At 39.3% G+C, this 14,126-nt stretch overlaps 1 protein-coding gene across 1 annotated transcript; it reads left to right on the top strand.

The window, feature by feature from the left end:
* The first annotated feature begins 5,518 nt into the window (after positions 1-5,518).
* CA7 (carbonic anhydrase 7) lies at positions 5,519-13,742 on the top strand. Its single transcript, XM_009811673.2, has 7 exons — positions 5,519-5,558; positions 7,566-7,763; positions 10,331-10,449; positions 11,357-11,452; positions 11,688-11,750; positions 13,177-13,332; positions 13,620-13,742. Exons 1-7 carry the CDS (start codon positions 5,519-5,521, stop codon positions 13,740-13,742), a joined length of 795 nt encoding a protein of 264 aa, XP_009809975.1.
* Positions 13,743-14,126: the final 384 nt, after the last annotated feature.

The following is a 14,126-nucleotide window of genomic DNA, read 5'->3' as shown; positions in this document are numbered from 1 at the left end:
GGGGGCGGGGCGGGGCGCGGCCCGGCAGGGCGGGGCAGCAGGCTCGGGCTGTGGGGCCGGGCGAGGTGGAGCCCCGTGGGCGCGGGAGCGCCCGCGTGGCGGCAGCGCGTGGTGCGGCAGCAGCGGCCTCCTCGGCTTTCCTCCTCCTGAGGGCCGGGGTCGCCCGCGGGGTCAGGCACCGCCTTCCGGGCCCCTGCCTTGCCCGGGCAGTCCCTGCGGGAGAAGGCCGGTGCCTGCGGGCTGCGCCCCACGCGGCGCTGTAAAAGACGGACGCCTCCTCGCCCTCCGTCGCGCCCGGCTCCGCTAAACGCGTCCTGCGGCTGCCCGCGTGCTCCTGGCCGGGCCCGCCTGGGGCGCTGGGCCCGAGGTTTCCCGGCTGGTGTCGTGGGTCACCTCAGGGTGCGCCGCGGGGCTGCAGGCTTGCGCCCATGGCTCCTTTTGTGAGACACGGGCGTTGCTTCAGTCTTGCGTAAACAGGTGAAAGCGTTCGTGCTGACGCGGAGGTGTTGCCAAATGCAGCCGGGGTACGAGAAGAGCTGCCGTCATTGTTCAGTGGAATTGGAGATGGCAGTTTGGGAAATGGTGGAAAAAATGGTGCTGACAAGGCAGGCCTTGATGTCTTTGGGGAGCACTGAAGTTGATGGGAGTCACGAGCATAGAAACATAGGACACAATGTTTCCTTCAGGAATATGTTTCTAAAGATAAGATGCTGTTCCCAGAATTTATGTTCAAAATGGGTATTCATCTCTCAACCCGCTTCCTGGTGTGACGTTTTGAAGCATTTTACTGCCGTCTGAGTCAGAAGCCCTGCAGATACCTGCATTCAGAAAAATCAGTTTAGATGTATTTTGCAGAGATGGTGTACATCATTACAATTATTTCTAGTATTGAGACAGTAAAACCTGAAATTTGCTGTGTCTATGTACTTCCCTTATGAAACACTTCCCATATAGGATCAATATAGATTGTGCTATGAAAGTATACAAAAAAAGAGAAAACTTCCACATCTTTAAAAATTTCAACCGATGTCTCTGTCATTAAGTTTCAACAACAAAAGAAAGGTCCTAAAATGTGTGCAGCAGTCCAGCTGATTTGTTAGCCCATAAAAGGGTGTTCTGTTGTCCTTGTAATCTGCTTCTCTTTAATAAATTTAATTTGCTATATATCTGCTGGAATGAAGTATATATCAGTGCAATTATAATTTAGTGTTTTATATCTTGCAGATGATGTTGTAATACAATACAGTGCTTCCTCTTTTGTTTTCCCATGTATAGTATCTCCTCCAAAGTTCATTTTTCTCAGGCTTTGTGTTTGCTATGTCACAGTAAATCCTTCCTTCTGTTCAAATTTCAGGTCTTGTTCTGCTCTTGCTGTCTGCTACAATTTTACAGTTTCAACTGGACAAACCATAAATTATAGGAATTATTATTTCAGACTTAGTTCCAGAATATAGTCCCCATTTCTGATGTAAAGCAGCCAAGTGTGTATAGCTTTAAAAGTCAAAGACAAGTAATAATAAAAAATGGCATGTGAAGGCTGGGAAACTCCTAGGGAGCCAGGTACCCAGTTCCTCTTTTTCTACCTCGCTTTCCCAAGAATGTTCCAAGTAAATTCCTTCTTTCCTCTTGGCCCATATTTTATTCAAGTTTCTTCTTTTGCAAAATTGTCTGTTAATTTTATGCATGTCCTTTTTGTCCTTCTCAATCCCTTCTTTACTTAGGGACCCTTTTTTTTTCCCCTTTATGCCAGGAACAGATTCCCAGTTAATAAATGTTGAGTCCTTTCCCTTAGAAAACTTGTGACTCTCACTGTAGCTCTGGGAGAAGGATTACCACTTTCAGCTCCTGAAGTTACACTGGAAGCATGAGAATCTCAATAGACAGTCATCACGTTTTTGTGTTTGCAAAGAAGAACTTGAGAATACAAAATCTGAAATACCTGTTGTCATTCAACAAGTCTAGGCAGTCACTTTTTAAATAAAATACTAAAAAGTGAAAAAAAAATATAGAATTATTCTGCTTTTTAATGTTTAGTGTTGGCAATATACCCTCCTGTTTATATTTACCTTATGAAGTACTTTTGTGCGGTTTCTGGATTCATTATAAATTATTTTAATGCACACATAAAGAACAGATGTCACCTTAGTATAACTCCCATTTGGAAACTGTCAGCATTAGTAATGGCAATGTAAGAAGAGAGATGAGCTGCCTGGATAAACAAGATACTCTCTCAGAACCTGAGGTGTCGGCAAACTCTGGAGTGATGAATGTTTTAACATTTAATCTGCTCCTACCTAGTGTACTTTAAAGGCTCTAAAGTGAGCAGCCTGTACCCAAACTGACTGTATTTCTATCATATTTTTGTTAATAGGCAATGGCACATCAGACACACTAATATGCATTAAAGAAAGAAGGCACATGGCACCTCATTCAAATGTATGTCACCATTATTAAAGATGCTCAGCAAAGATAATTGCCAAGTTACTTAAGCAAATACACTTAGAGTGCCATTTAGCCATTCACCTTGGAACCAAATAACTATTCTTCCATTTTGCATCTCCTAAAATGCAGCTCTGCCCCTCTATGGTGATGCAGTAATATATACCAAAAGCGTTATCCTCAAGTGACATAATCTCCTTGTGCGAATACCTCCCAATGATGCCAGATCTGTATTACAGAGACAACTTGCCTCAGAGATTCAAAAAACCCAATTCCTCAAACCTGCAAAGCTTAGTATGTTCTATTTGGCATTCCAATCTTACTTGCAGCTTTCTAACTGTAATGGTTAGTTCTTATATAGCAATTTTAATAAAGATACCATAAAGATAATTATTCCATATATAGGGATGGGAAAACTGAAGCGTTTGTTATTAGTTCAGTATCACAACATAGTGACAGGTTCAGAAGAAGAACCCATGTGTTTGTCCTAGGCTGCTGCTCTGTTCACTCATCATTACTGTCAAAGAGGAATAAAACTGCAAGTGTGAAGACCAGGGAAGACAGAATTATTCTTTAAGGCATCTTGAAACATTTCTCTGTTCTGGATGGAACTACATCTTCCTGTCATTCACTGCTAAGCAGATACTTTTGAGATGTGGTCAAAGCCCGTGAGAAATTTGTGGAAATCACGTGTACTTCATTTTTAGCTCAGCATTGGAGAAATCTACCCTTTACGCACCTACCACTCTGTTCTTCTCACTTCCATAAATTTGATTCATGAGTGTGAGGTAATTCTCCCCAATTCAAGCCAGTAAAATTGAGATCACCATTAGATTATTACCACGACTTTTGAAGTCATATATGATAATTTGAGGACAGAATCAGTGAAAATCCATTCTTAGAGGCAGCGGTATCAAGAGGCACCAGGGTTACAGAATAATGTGGTATTTGTATAAGCAGCAGTATTACCCTAGCTTTAAGGAAAACTTAATATTTTCCTCAAAAAGAAAGAAGGCTGATTGCATGGGGGAGCACATTAAATTGTCATATACATGCTGGCTATCATTTATAGCTAAAATTTTATTCAAGCTATTTTTGTCTTTCCTCTCAGGTACTGTCATTCTCCCTTTTCACTTCTTCTAAACCCAACCATTTAAACGCCCATTTTGTGGAGTCCACTTCCTGCCATGTCTTCAGCATGTTTTCTCTTGTCTCAGAGGTCTTCCTATGCCCTGCCTTTGTAGTCCACATATGTAGACATGTACATGTTTTTGAATGGGACAAGATAAAAGCTAAAGTGGTCAGTGGTGTCAAATACATGTAGTCATTGAGCCACTTCAATGGCACTGTGCGCTGCCAGCAAGATCTGAGCCTCAGTTTTCAAGTTTCTCTTGAAAACAGTTGCTCAATATTCTCTATTTTGCATATGGTTTTCCCAAATCCATAGTCTGCTTTTTTTAACATAGAAAAATTCCTCCTCCATTTCTTCTTTTCACTGGTAAGTTGGTATTTTTTGTACTTTTTCCCATGGTCTAAAACAGCTTTCCTGAGTATTTGCACCTGACTGACTGTCTATATCTGGCTTCCCTGCCTACAAAGACAGCACAGAGCCACACAAGAATAAGAACCAAAGCATCACAATTTCTTGCAGCTCATTTGTCCTACTAAGCAGCAAAGTATTTTAACCCAATGGCAGCGCTGCTGTACTACTACCAGTATTTGAGTCACCATGAGGACCTGTGTGTGCAGACTGTTTGGCCACAGACATACCCGTGGGATCAGTGCCTGGTGCGTGTATCAGGCCTATGCACGGACCTGAGTAGATCACAGTAGTTTAGCAGAAATAAATTGAGAAGTTGACCTGAGTAAGGCATTGTAGAACTACTCTGTGGGCAACTTTACAGTAGTTTACATCCCTTATTGAGTGATTTAGCTTGCATCAGTGAGTCTCAAAGGTTTTAAAGCTGAATCCTATGGAAAGCTCTTGAAAAAGGAAATTAATTTTTACAAGGCAGTGCCACAACATAAAAGTTGCATAAAATGCTTTCATTGATTTTTTTCTTCCATTTTCTTGATTGCATAATAGAAGAATCCCTATTTCTGTGTGCTATTTTCTTTGTGAAAATCAATATGTTTATAAAATGTAGCCTTGACAGACGACATTTCCTCAGAGCTAACAGAATTACTACCAAGGAGACATTTTTCTTGCCACAAAGATGTCTTAAGACATTTTACAGCTGCAGATTGGGTATCTCATTGTAGCCTCTTCATGGGTTTAGCACAGTGCAGGCAACTACTGGATCATGCCAGAAAACTGAGGCTTCACAGAGCACAGATCAGCTCCTTTCTCTGGATTCTGCTGTGTTCTGTTCCCTAATATAACCACACTTTTATTTTTGTCTTTTCACAAAGTTTCTTTAGACTTACAAAGTAAAAAAAATCAGATTGCCAATTTATCCTTAATTGGTGTGATTTTTACCTTGCTTAAAAGTAGCACAAGTAACTTTTTCTGACATGAGTTTTCAATCTCATCTAAGCACTGATTCTGAAGTTTTAATTACAAATCAGGTGGAAACATCATTCATTTTTTGCAGCTGGAGAGAGTGTTTAAGGAAAGAGAGGCAGTTACTGGTGATGTTTCCTCCTGCAGAACATAAAAGTGAGAAGGGCAGTTCCCATTACAATCTGCACACGCTACTGCGCCCTGATGCTTGGAGCAGGTTACGGCTCCTGCTTCCTTGTGGTGTGGAATGGGAAAATATTACTACTTTTTCCTAAATTTGATCCCCATGCCACCGGGACAGTCTTGGTTCCTCTCTAAGCCCTGGGACTTCACTTATCTCAGTTTTACATTTTCCTTCTCCTGTGCTGAGTCAGCAAACAGAGTGAGCAGGAGCAGGAGCAGCAAATTTGGGAGCAGGAGGAACGCGGGTGCTTTCCCTGTCCTGCAGGAATTGCTTTGGTTGCTCTGTATCTTTAAGGGGCTGACCCTATCCCACGGTGAGCCATTATAAAGGCAGGTAAGCAGCAGTGCCCTGATCAAAGAGCTGAGAGCAAAGCAGGGTGCAGCTCCCCTATAATGACTGGCCACCACAATTGGGGATATGGGCAGGATGACGGTAGGTTATAGCATTTCCATGCTGCATCTCTCTATCTTCCCCCACTCGTTTTCTTTCTAGAACTGTTGCCTGAGCCCTGCAGAGCTGCCTGCATTTTGATGTCTGCAAGCATATACAGCAGGTAATTAATTACTTTTTTGATAATAAATAGCACCCAGAAAGTGGCACCAAAAGATGCACAAACTTGTGCCTGCTGCCTTTCATTGTTGCAATCAATGTTCCAAAACTGAGGGAAGCAGTACTGAGTGTTTTCTGTTTCACGCTGCAGATATTACAGATGGGTCCCTTTCCAAAAAGCTGTTATGAAAAGGATTAACTGTGTCTGTCTCTCAAAAAGCAATTCTTTTAAGTAAAGAAGATTTAGTAGAACAGTAATAGATCTGATCCTGTGCAGCTGTTGGAAACTGGTATCTAGGTTTCCACAGAAGTGAATAAAATAAGTTATATATTTCTCGAACATCAATAAATTGTAGAGATCAGTATCAGAGATCTCTTATAGAACAATTTATGCTTTCTGATTTGACAGTTTAATTTAGCCATCTTCCTTTGCTTCCCACCTCCAAGAATGTGTGTCACAGTGAGAGGGTATGTGAAGCTACTGAAAGATTCCCACAATAGTGTTTTATAGCACCTATATCCTTTACAGAGAAGGATGGATGAGTGACTGGTGATGTCCAATGAGACAATCTTTTGCATAACCTTCAGGAGTGTCTCTTTTGACAGCAATTATTCTAGCTGCTAAGTGTCCAACAAGAGTCTTTTGCATAACCTTCAGGAGCCAGTCTCTCTCTTAACAGCAATTATTTTACTTTCTGTAAGTCCAAAAGCAAGTTTGAACACTAAGTGAAGCCGGTTAGTGCTAGTAGATAGTGTTATGTGTTTGGGCACATAAGTAGTGGTAATAAAGCCATGTATGTTCTTACGAAGCTTGTAAGAGATAAATTATATTGTCTAAGCTTATGTAACAGCATTTAAATCCTAAATCTGCTTTATAGGCAGGCTGAGAAAAGATATTATTTTATAAGCTTAGCTTTTCAGAAAATGCCAAAGACAAATAAAAGTATAGTAGATCACTGTTTTCATTACATAAACTCAAGGAAGGTAAATACCTGTGCTTGATTAAAAAAGTTTCTACTTTTGTATGTGAGAATGCCACAATTAAAAATATGCTTCTTGGGAATCTTAAAGTAAAATTGTTATTATTAATACTTTCTGAACATAAGTAGCAGAAGAATTTAATTGCTTCTTGCACTTCCATACCAAAGTAGAAAAAGAAGTGGTAAGAATAAGTAATTCTTTGATATAGATAAGGTTTTGTTATCTCAAACAGCGTAAGAATGTTCCAGCTATGGCAGCAGAGAGTTGTGTTATTAAATTGGTCTTTCTCCCCGCTCTATTGGGGTCAGGAAGTCCAAAAATGTTAATTATCCCACTATACCCTTCACTCAGGTTAGAGAGATAGCATAATGGGCATGAGTGAAGAATGAAGCTGCCTCAAAGATTTACTGCAGCCATAAAATGGTTTTAAAAATAACTGCCTAGTCAGTAGCTAAGAGATTGAGTCATCTGCATCTAATTTGAATCACCAGGGCTTTTATACTATCTTTCTCAGGAAGAATTAAATGCTGTTTCTTTGGGGGAGTGTATGTGTGTATGCAAGTGTGTTACACCTGCACCGGCCTTGGAAGGTCTTCAGATACCTTAGCAAAGTAATTACAAACTCTGCAGAAAATTAGTGGCACAAGTAACTGAAGATACAGCAGTCTGTTGATGTGCTATGATTTCCTCAGTGTTTTGTACAAGATAATTGAATCCCCCATCTTGTTGCAGCCTGTTTGTGCTAATAAAAACACACCAGCTTAGAATTAAAGTGAAATTCTCAGATACCAAACTTTCAAGTCACTCCTGCTTGGCAAGCTTTACTTCAAGACTCATGAAAACCTTTAATGATTATTTTGTGTATAGTAGGAAGAAAATAATGGTGCTTTCCTTTCTCTCCTTTTGAAGGACCTGCAGAGTGGCACAAATCTTATCCTATTGCACAAGGGAACCGCCAGTCACCTATTGATATAGTTTCTGCAAAAGCAGTTTATGACCCTAGTCTGAAGCCGCTTATTATCTCCTATGAATCATGTACATCTCTCAACATCTCCAACAATGGTCATTCAGTTATGGTTGCGTTTGAAGATACTGATGACAAGACAGGTGAGACTAATGCACAGCCAATTAACTCAGAATAGCGTTTTGTGACTTAGTGAGGGAAACAATTAAGTACCTCCTATATAGTGTGTTTTATGATGTATAATTTCAGTTGAGAACAAGGCATATGACCAGAGCCCTTTATATTTTGTCTTCTTGAGTCTCATATTTCTTGTCTTCACTTGAGTCTCTAGCAATGCAATTTTGCATAGCAGAATAGCGTTTCTGCATTAGGAAAAGCTCTTGCATCAGGAAAATCACAAGTTTGTTTGCGACGCTTCCCTTTTAAATGGCGCTTGTCAGTTTGCTAGCCAGGGAATCCATGCATCTCTCCAGCACTCCTAGTCCACATCCAGCATGCAGAGTAGGTGTGTACACTCTTCACTGCCCTGTTTCCATGATCATCCAAATCAAAGATGCTAGCACACATACCAGCTCTGTCTGGCTCACTGCCTAGTTTCCATCCACAGGGGTAGAGAAGAGGATTAGCAGAGATCAGGTCATACAGTATAGTCATCATAATCATAGTCCACTACACCAAGTCGTATCTGGACCAGTCACTAACTGTTACCTTGCATTGTTTTCTTCTTTCCTTCCTGCCTTATAGCAGTTCAGCTTCTTCAAAAATTATAAGATCTTCAGCTAATTCTGAGTTGGTAGCAGCTTATGGATGTTGAGCTATCTGCAGTTGTACATTATTATTGTCTCTAATCTCTTGGTAGAGAATATAAATGCTTTAAGTGATTGATTACTTCTGTTAATTTTACTTCCATGGCAGACCTTGCTTTTACATCTGGGGGATAGGGGAAGAACATTCAAATAAAGATGAAGTAGGTGATAAATAGAAAGAGTGCATTTTAAGAAACACTCTGAACAATTTTTTAAACCTATCAGCTGATTTAATCTTTCACTTGTGTGTTTATTGATTCTAGCTAAATAACATATCCTAGATACTCAAAACAAGTTACTTTTCCTGTGAAGTGACTTGTCTGTGCTGGTAGCCCTTTGGAATAAGGGCTGGGGGTTAAAATTCCAGCCATTTTCTTTTAAAATTTCTCTTCTGGAATGAATCTAAAACTGCCCAACTGAATGGTCAGATTTTCAAGCATCTTAATTGAATTTGAAGAGAAGACTGATGTGCATTTTCCAAAATCTTACTACATAGATCCATTAAGCACGTCACCCTACAAAGACAATTTGTAAAATATATCTGGAAGTATTATCTTAGCTTCCTAACTACTTTTGTGCAATTCTAAGCTGAACTATATCTATGTAACAATGAACTTTATCCAGCTTTATAAGTTTAAGAACATCATCTATTACTCTGCATTTAGAGATACAGACTCAGAGCACATGCAGGAATGAAGACCTCTGCCCTTTCTACACTAAGCACATGCCTTGTTTTAATAACACTTTTAAGGAAGAAGACTGCTAGAAGTGGAAAACATGGTTTAAAGTGTTTTCAGTTGTGTTGAAATAGATCTAGTGACTCACAGCTCTGCATAAATGGCACAACAGGATTTTGACAGTAACCCATCATAGCTAGATTTCTTAAAATGTTTGAGACAGGTGATGCATTCCATTGCTAAGTTCAGAAAAACATACTAGGAAGTACTTATATTCTTAATTAATAATAAAACCTTTGCTTTGGCAAGGCCAGTTTCCTGCATAAAGGCCAGCTGGAACTAGGTACATATGGTAGCACTGTGTAAGCCCCAGCTTGAATTTTTCTTAATACACTGAGGATAAGTGCTTTACAGATGCTAACTGTAAATTTTTAATTTTCTTAATATAAGACTTTGATCAGGTTTTCATGTCTGTTGGACAAAATTTATTTGATTTAGTGCCATATAAAATTACAGGAGGATTACTGATGCTGTTGGTAAGTATCTTTTATAGGTGGCATCTTAAAGATTAATCTGATCTTAAGTGTTATTTCTAAATAATGTATGAAGTTTCTCTGTAGCTGTTCCTCACTTCTACAAGGTGATTTGAGATCCTGAATGGTGTCATGTAAATTATAGGCTATTATATTACCTCTTTTATGGGATCACGTATTTAAAGGAAACAGAATATAGATAATCTCCACAGGGAGGAAAGACACTCTAAAGAGGAAATACCCCGCTGAATTGCCTACCTAATGCTCAGGTATCTACACTCTTTTGCACTAAGTCTCAAGTAGCACTGTAAAAAAATATTTTAGGTATGTGAGTTTCAAATTGTGATTTATTTTTAATATTAAACTTGAATTTATTGTGTTTTAACAAGAAAGGCATAACCATAACACAGCTATCACATCTTCATGTGTCAGATACACTTTTTCAAAAAAGCTACAATATTCTTTGCAAGTAGCCACTCAATGTTTTTTAACTTAAATTTTTAAATTAATTCAGGTGCTTTCCATTAAGAAATCCAACCCTTTTAAATGTCTGGATGATGCATACCTTTGATATTGGCAACTGGGAGATGCTGCTGGCTTTTTTCCACTATTGTGCCAACAGTGGTTAGTTTTTACTACCAGGAAGCTAAAAAGTCAGAATGCTTAAGCTTTTTCCTTTTTTTTTTTTGCCTAGCAATCAGTGGCGGTCCCTTTGAGAATCCATTTCGGCTAAAGCAGTTTCACTTTCACTGGGGGACAAAGGACAGCCAGGGATCAGAGCATACAATTGATGGCAAACATTTTCCATGTGAGGTAATGATGTGTTTTTACAGATGGGATTAATTCATGCAAATGCTGTTGACAAATTACTTGTCTGCAGTGGGGACTGCATCTCCCTTAGGATTCTGATTGCTTACTCACCATGGTTAGGTCAGCACAGACTTTAATGAGAATTTTATTCCTTAAACTGAAGTTATGTGTTGATCACCCTGGTTTTTGGAATGCAAACTTATCACCCCAGTGCAGCCCCTTCTGAGATTCTCAGTCATCTTATTCTAGTCAACAGGACATAGCTAGTCCCACAGTTTAGCTGCTGGGCTCACACAGCACCTATAACAATCCTTTGCTGTATAGTTTAGCCTGCTGCATACAATTAATTGCATCCTTTACTTATACAGATGGGAAGGATATACTGAAACATGATGCTGAGAAGCCATGTATAGCTCCACTGCCTGGCACAGTTAGCTTAGGCTTCAGCTGATGATCACAACCTGTGAAATGACCATGCTGGTACTATACATAGCTTAGAAATGGCTTCATCTGAGGGCTCTTGAGAGTTTTGCAAAGCTAGGTCAAGGCACAGGCCTTTTCCAGCACAATCTATCCCAAATACTACAATAGCATAGCATCCTGGAATCTACCAGTGAGTACTGGAGCATAGTGCTTTATGGGATGGAGGCCCATACCAGGGAAGTTAGGCCACAGGTTAATGCCTGATTTGTTTCAAATTAAGGCTGATGTATAAACTTTGTTTTAGTGTCTGTCCATGCTTATGGACTGGTCCAAGAGATTGAACTTGCTCATCTTTCCAAAGATGCCTTTAGAGCAAAACCCACATTCTGTTATGAATGACCATTAGTGCCTGGTAACATGAGACAACCTATGTTCACAGCTTCTATCACTAACTTGTTTAATTCTTATTTGTTATTTTTCTTTAAAGCTCCATTTAGTTCACTGGAATGCCAGAAAATATGCAACATTTGGAGAAGCAGCAGCAGCTCCAGATGGCTTAGCAGTAGTTGGTGTTTTCTTGGAGGTAAGAATCACAAAAATAGCATGTTTACATGATAAAGCGTTATGCTGTCAAGTGTTTGAGAACGAAGCCATGTATTTAAGAAGTGCTTAAGGAAAACAGATGACTTATTGGAAGCAGTAACTCATTGCAAATTGCTGTTAAACTTACTTTAGTATGAATGTTGAGATTCAGGTAAGAAAACACCTATTCAAATCATACAATTATAGTCATTTAACCTGTCTATTCCATTTTTTAGATTGGGAGAGAACATGCCAGTATGAACAGACTCACTGATGCTTTGTACATGGTAAAATTTAAAGTAAGTTTTAAGCTCTAAATTTCATTGGTTTTGGGATATCCTTTAAAAACCAAGCTCATGTACATGTTTGAGACAGAATGGAAAATCACCCACCACAAATCCTCCCATCGTTAGAACATCACTGTAGTTGTATTCTCTTCTTCCCCTCCAAAGTTCAGCTCATTTGCCTAACCTTAGGTACTTCCCAAGGCTATGTTGACCCCGCTGGTCATTCAGAGGTTCTACCTTTCCCAGAGTATCTAAAAATCAAAAGCTCCATGACCCTTCAGGCTCAGGTTTTACACTCACCAAAACAATCCTTTTCCATTGAGCCTAGCCTTGAACAGGTCAAAGCTGGCTATCTTCTGCTGCAAAGCTCTGTCAGGGGACAATCTTAATGAGGTCCTGAGCTAGTCTGTTCTTACACTGATACCTGAAGGTGATCTTTAACCAGATGTATCTGAGAGCTTTGCTGAAGATTGATACCTTCTGCACTTTCTCAAGTGCAGACTGATTAGACCACTACAAATGTTATCCTTTCTGGATTTACATGAGGTTAATGCATTCTATAACATGCATAAGTTCTAATATGCAAAATAAACTGTATCTAATACTTGAGTGGGCATATTATTTCTTGTTCCTCTGAATATGCTTATGAAAGACAGGAGATGAAGGCAGTTACACAGCAGTATGTAGGCTGCAGACACACTAAATGATACTTTGATGTTTAAGTGATTTCTTCCACTTGCAGGAAAGAAATGGTTATCCCTCAGTTATAGTGATGGAAGGTCTGCAGGTTTGCCACTGGGGATAAGCTGCTCATTTTGTTCCTTCTGAGCAATTTTACAGACAACTAGACAGTGCTTTCCGAGTGACTACCTTTCAGATACTCCTACAGGCTAAAAAATCTTGCCCTAGACTGTGGTAGTTAAAGCAATCACTACTGTAGTCAGCACCTCCTATTTCTACTGGTCTTTAGTTGATCCACCTTCCTCTAATTTTAGAGTTGAATATTTTATTTTTAAAGCCAATATTTGTCCTAGCAGACAATGACTGTTTGGGGCCAAGTCTTCCATAGCTTAAAAATTTCTACTGAAACAGATGGGAAGCAAAGAAAATAGCAAGTAATGAGACAAAGAATTCTGCCATAATATTATCTGTAGTTCACACTGAACACTATGTAAGGAATATACTTCCTGCATTATTTTTAGACCTTTTGACAAGAGCTGAACTTTAGTAGAGGCAATGGGTCAAGAACTCAAAGTTCAGTAAGCCAGCAGCAGGCATCACACTTGCTACTCGGAGATAACAGTTGTTATAAGGCAGACAAACCTTATAGACTTCTCCTTTCCTCTACTTCTTGATATTACTTTAGCATTTTTTCTCTTTCAAAAAGACTTCTTTAAGCTGCATTTAAAAGTAAAAATAAAGTATCAATTTTTTCCAGGGAACAAAAGCTCAATTTAGAAGCTTCAACCCCAAGTGTCTCCTGCCTTTGAGTCTAGATTATTGGACATACCTTGGTTCTTTGACAACACCACCCCTTAATGAGAGTGTCACATGGATAGTGCTGAAAGAACCTATCAGAATTTCTGAGAAACAGGTAAATTCTTGATACTCTTCCAGTTCTTGTGGGATTCAACACTGGATAAACAGGCAGTGATTGTTTTGATTTGCAATGGGGCAAGTTAAAAGACTATTAGCCTGTAAATAATCAGCCTGTTCAATAATCATGGCTTCTGTTTTTTCTGTTAATACTCTCTAGGATCTTTGCTTGAACCTGTTCTATTAACAGATTTAAATGTACTGAATACTTTCTTTTGGTCCTTTTTTAATAAGCAATAATATTGATTGCCCTCTTAAGCAGTAAATTTTCATCTGAATTTACAGCTGGAGAAATTCCGCATGCTCCTCTTCACCAGTGAGGAAGACCAGAGGATCCAAATGGTGAATAATTTTCGCCCCCCTCAGCCTCTTAAGGGGAGAGTAGTTCGAGCTTCCTTCAAGGCCTGAAGAAAACTGATAATGGCCCTGAGATATCAAAGAGCTTCCACATCTGAGATACTATAAACAAACTCTGGTCTTCACTCATGGAACACACAAGATAGCCATTTCCATGAACACTCTACTTGGAGGGGGGGACAATCTTCTGATTTTATATTTTATTTTAATTGCTCAATCTTTTGAGAAATGGGATCTTTTTAACTAGCACTTTTTAATATAAGGGATAGTTTATTCAACTAGTGTTCTCTAAGACCTGAAACTCTAAAAATTAAGATGAAAATAAAATCCCACTTAATATAAAATGAGAAATTATGTAGTGATCTGCTATTACTGATGGTCACAACTTCTAATTGTCTCATTTAATACATGATGAAACAGTAGTCAAGAATTTTG

The sequence above is a fragment of the Gavia stellata genome, chromosome 15 (genome assembly GCF_030936135.1).
Source record: "Gavia stellata isolate bGavSte3 chromosome 15, bGavSte3.hap2, whole genome shotgun sequence".
Taxonomy (NCBI): domain Eukaryota; kingdom Metazoa; phylum Chordata; class Aves; order Gaviiformes; family Gaviidae; genus Gavia; species Gavia stellata.
The sequence above is the reverse complement of the archived record's forward strand: the minus strand, read 5'-3'. Positions and strand labels throughout refer to the sequence as shown.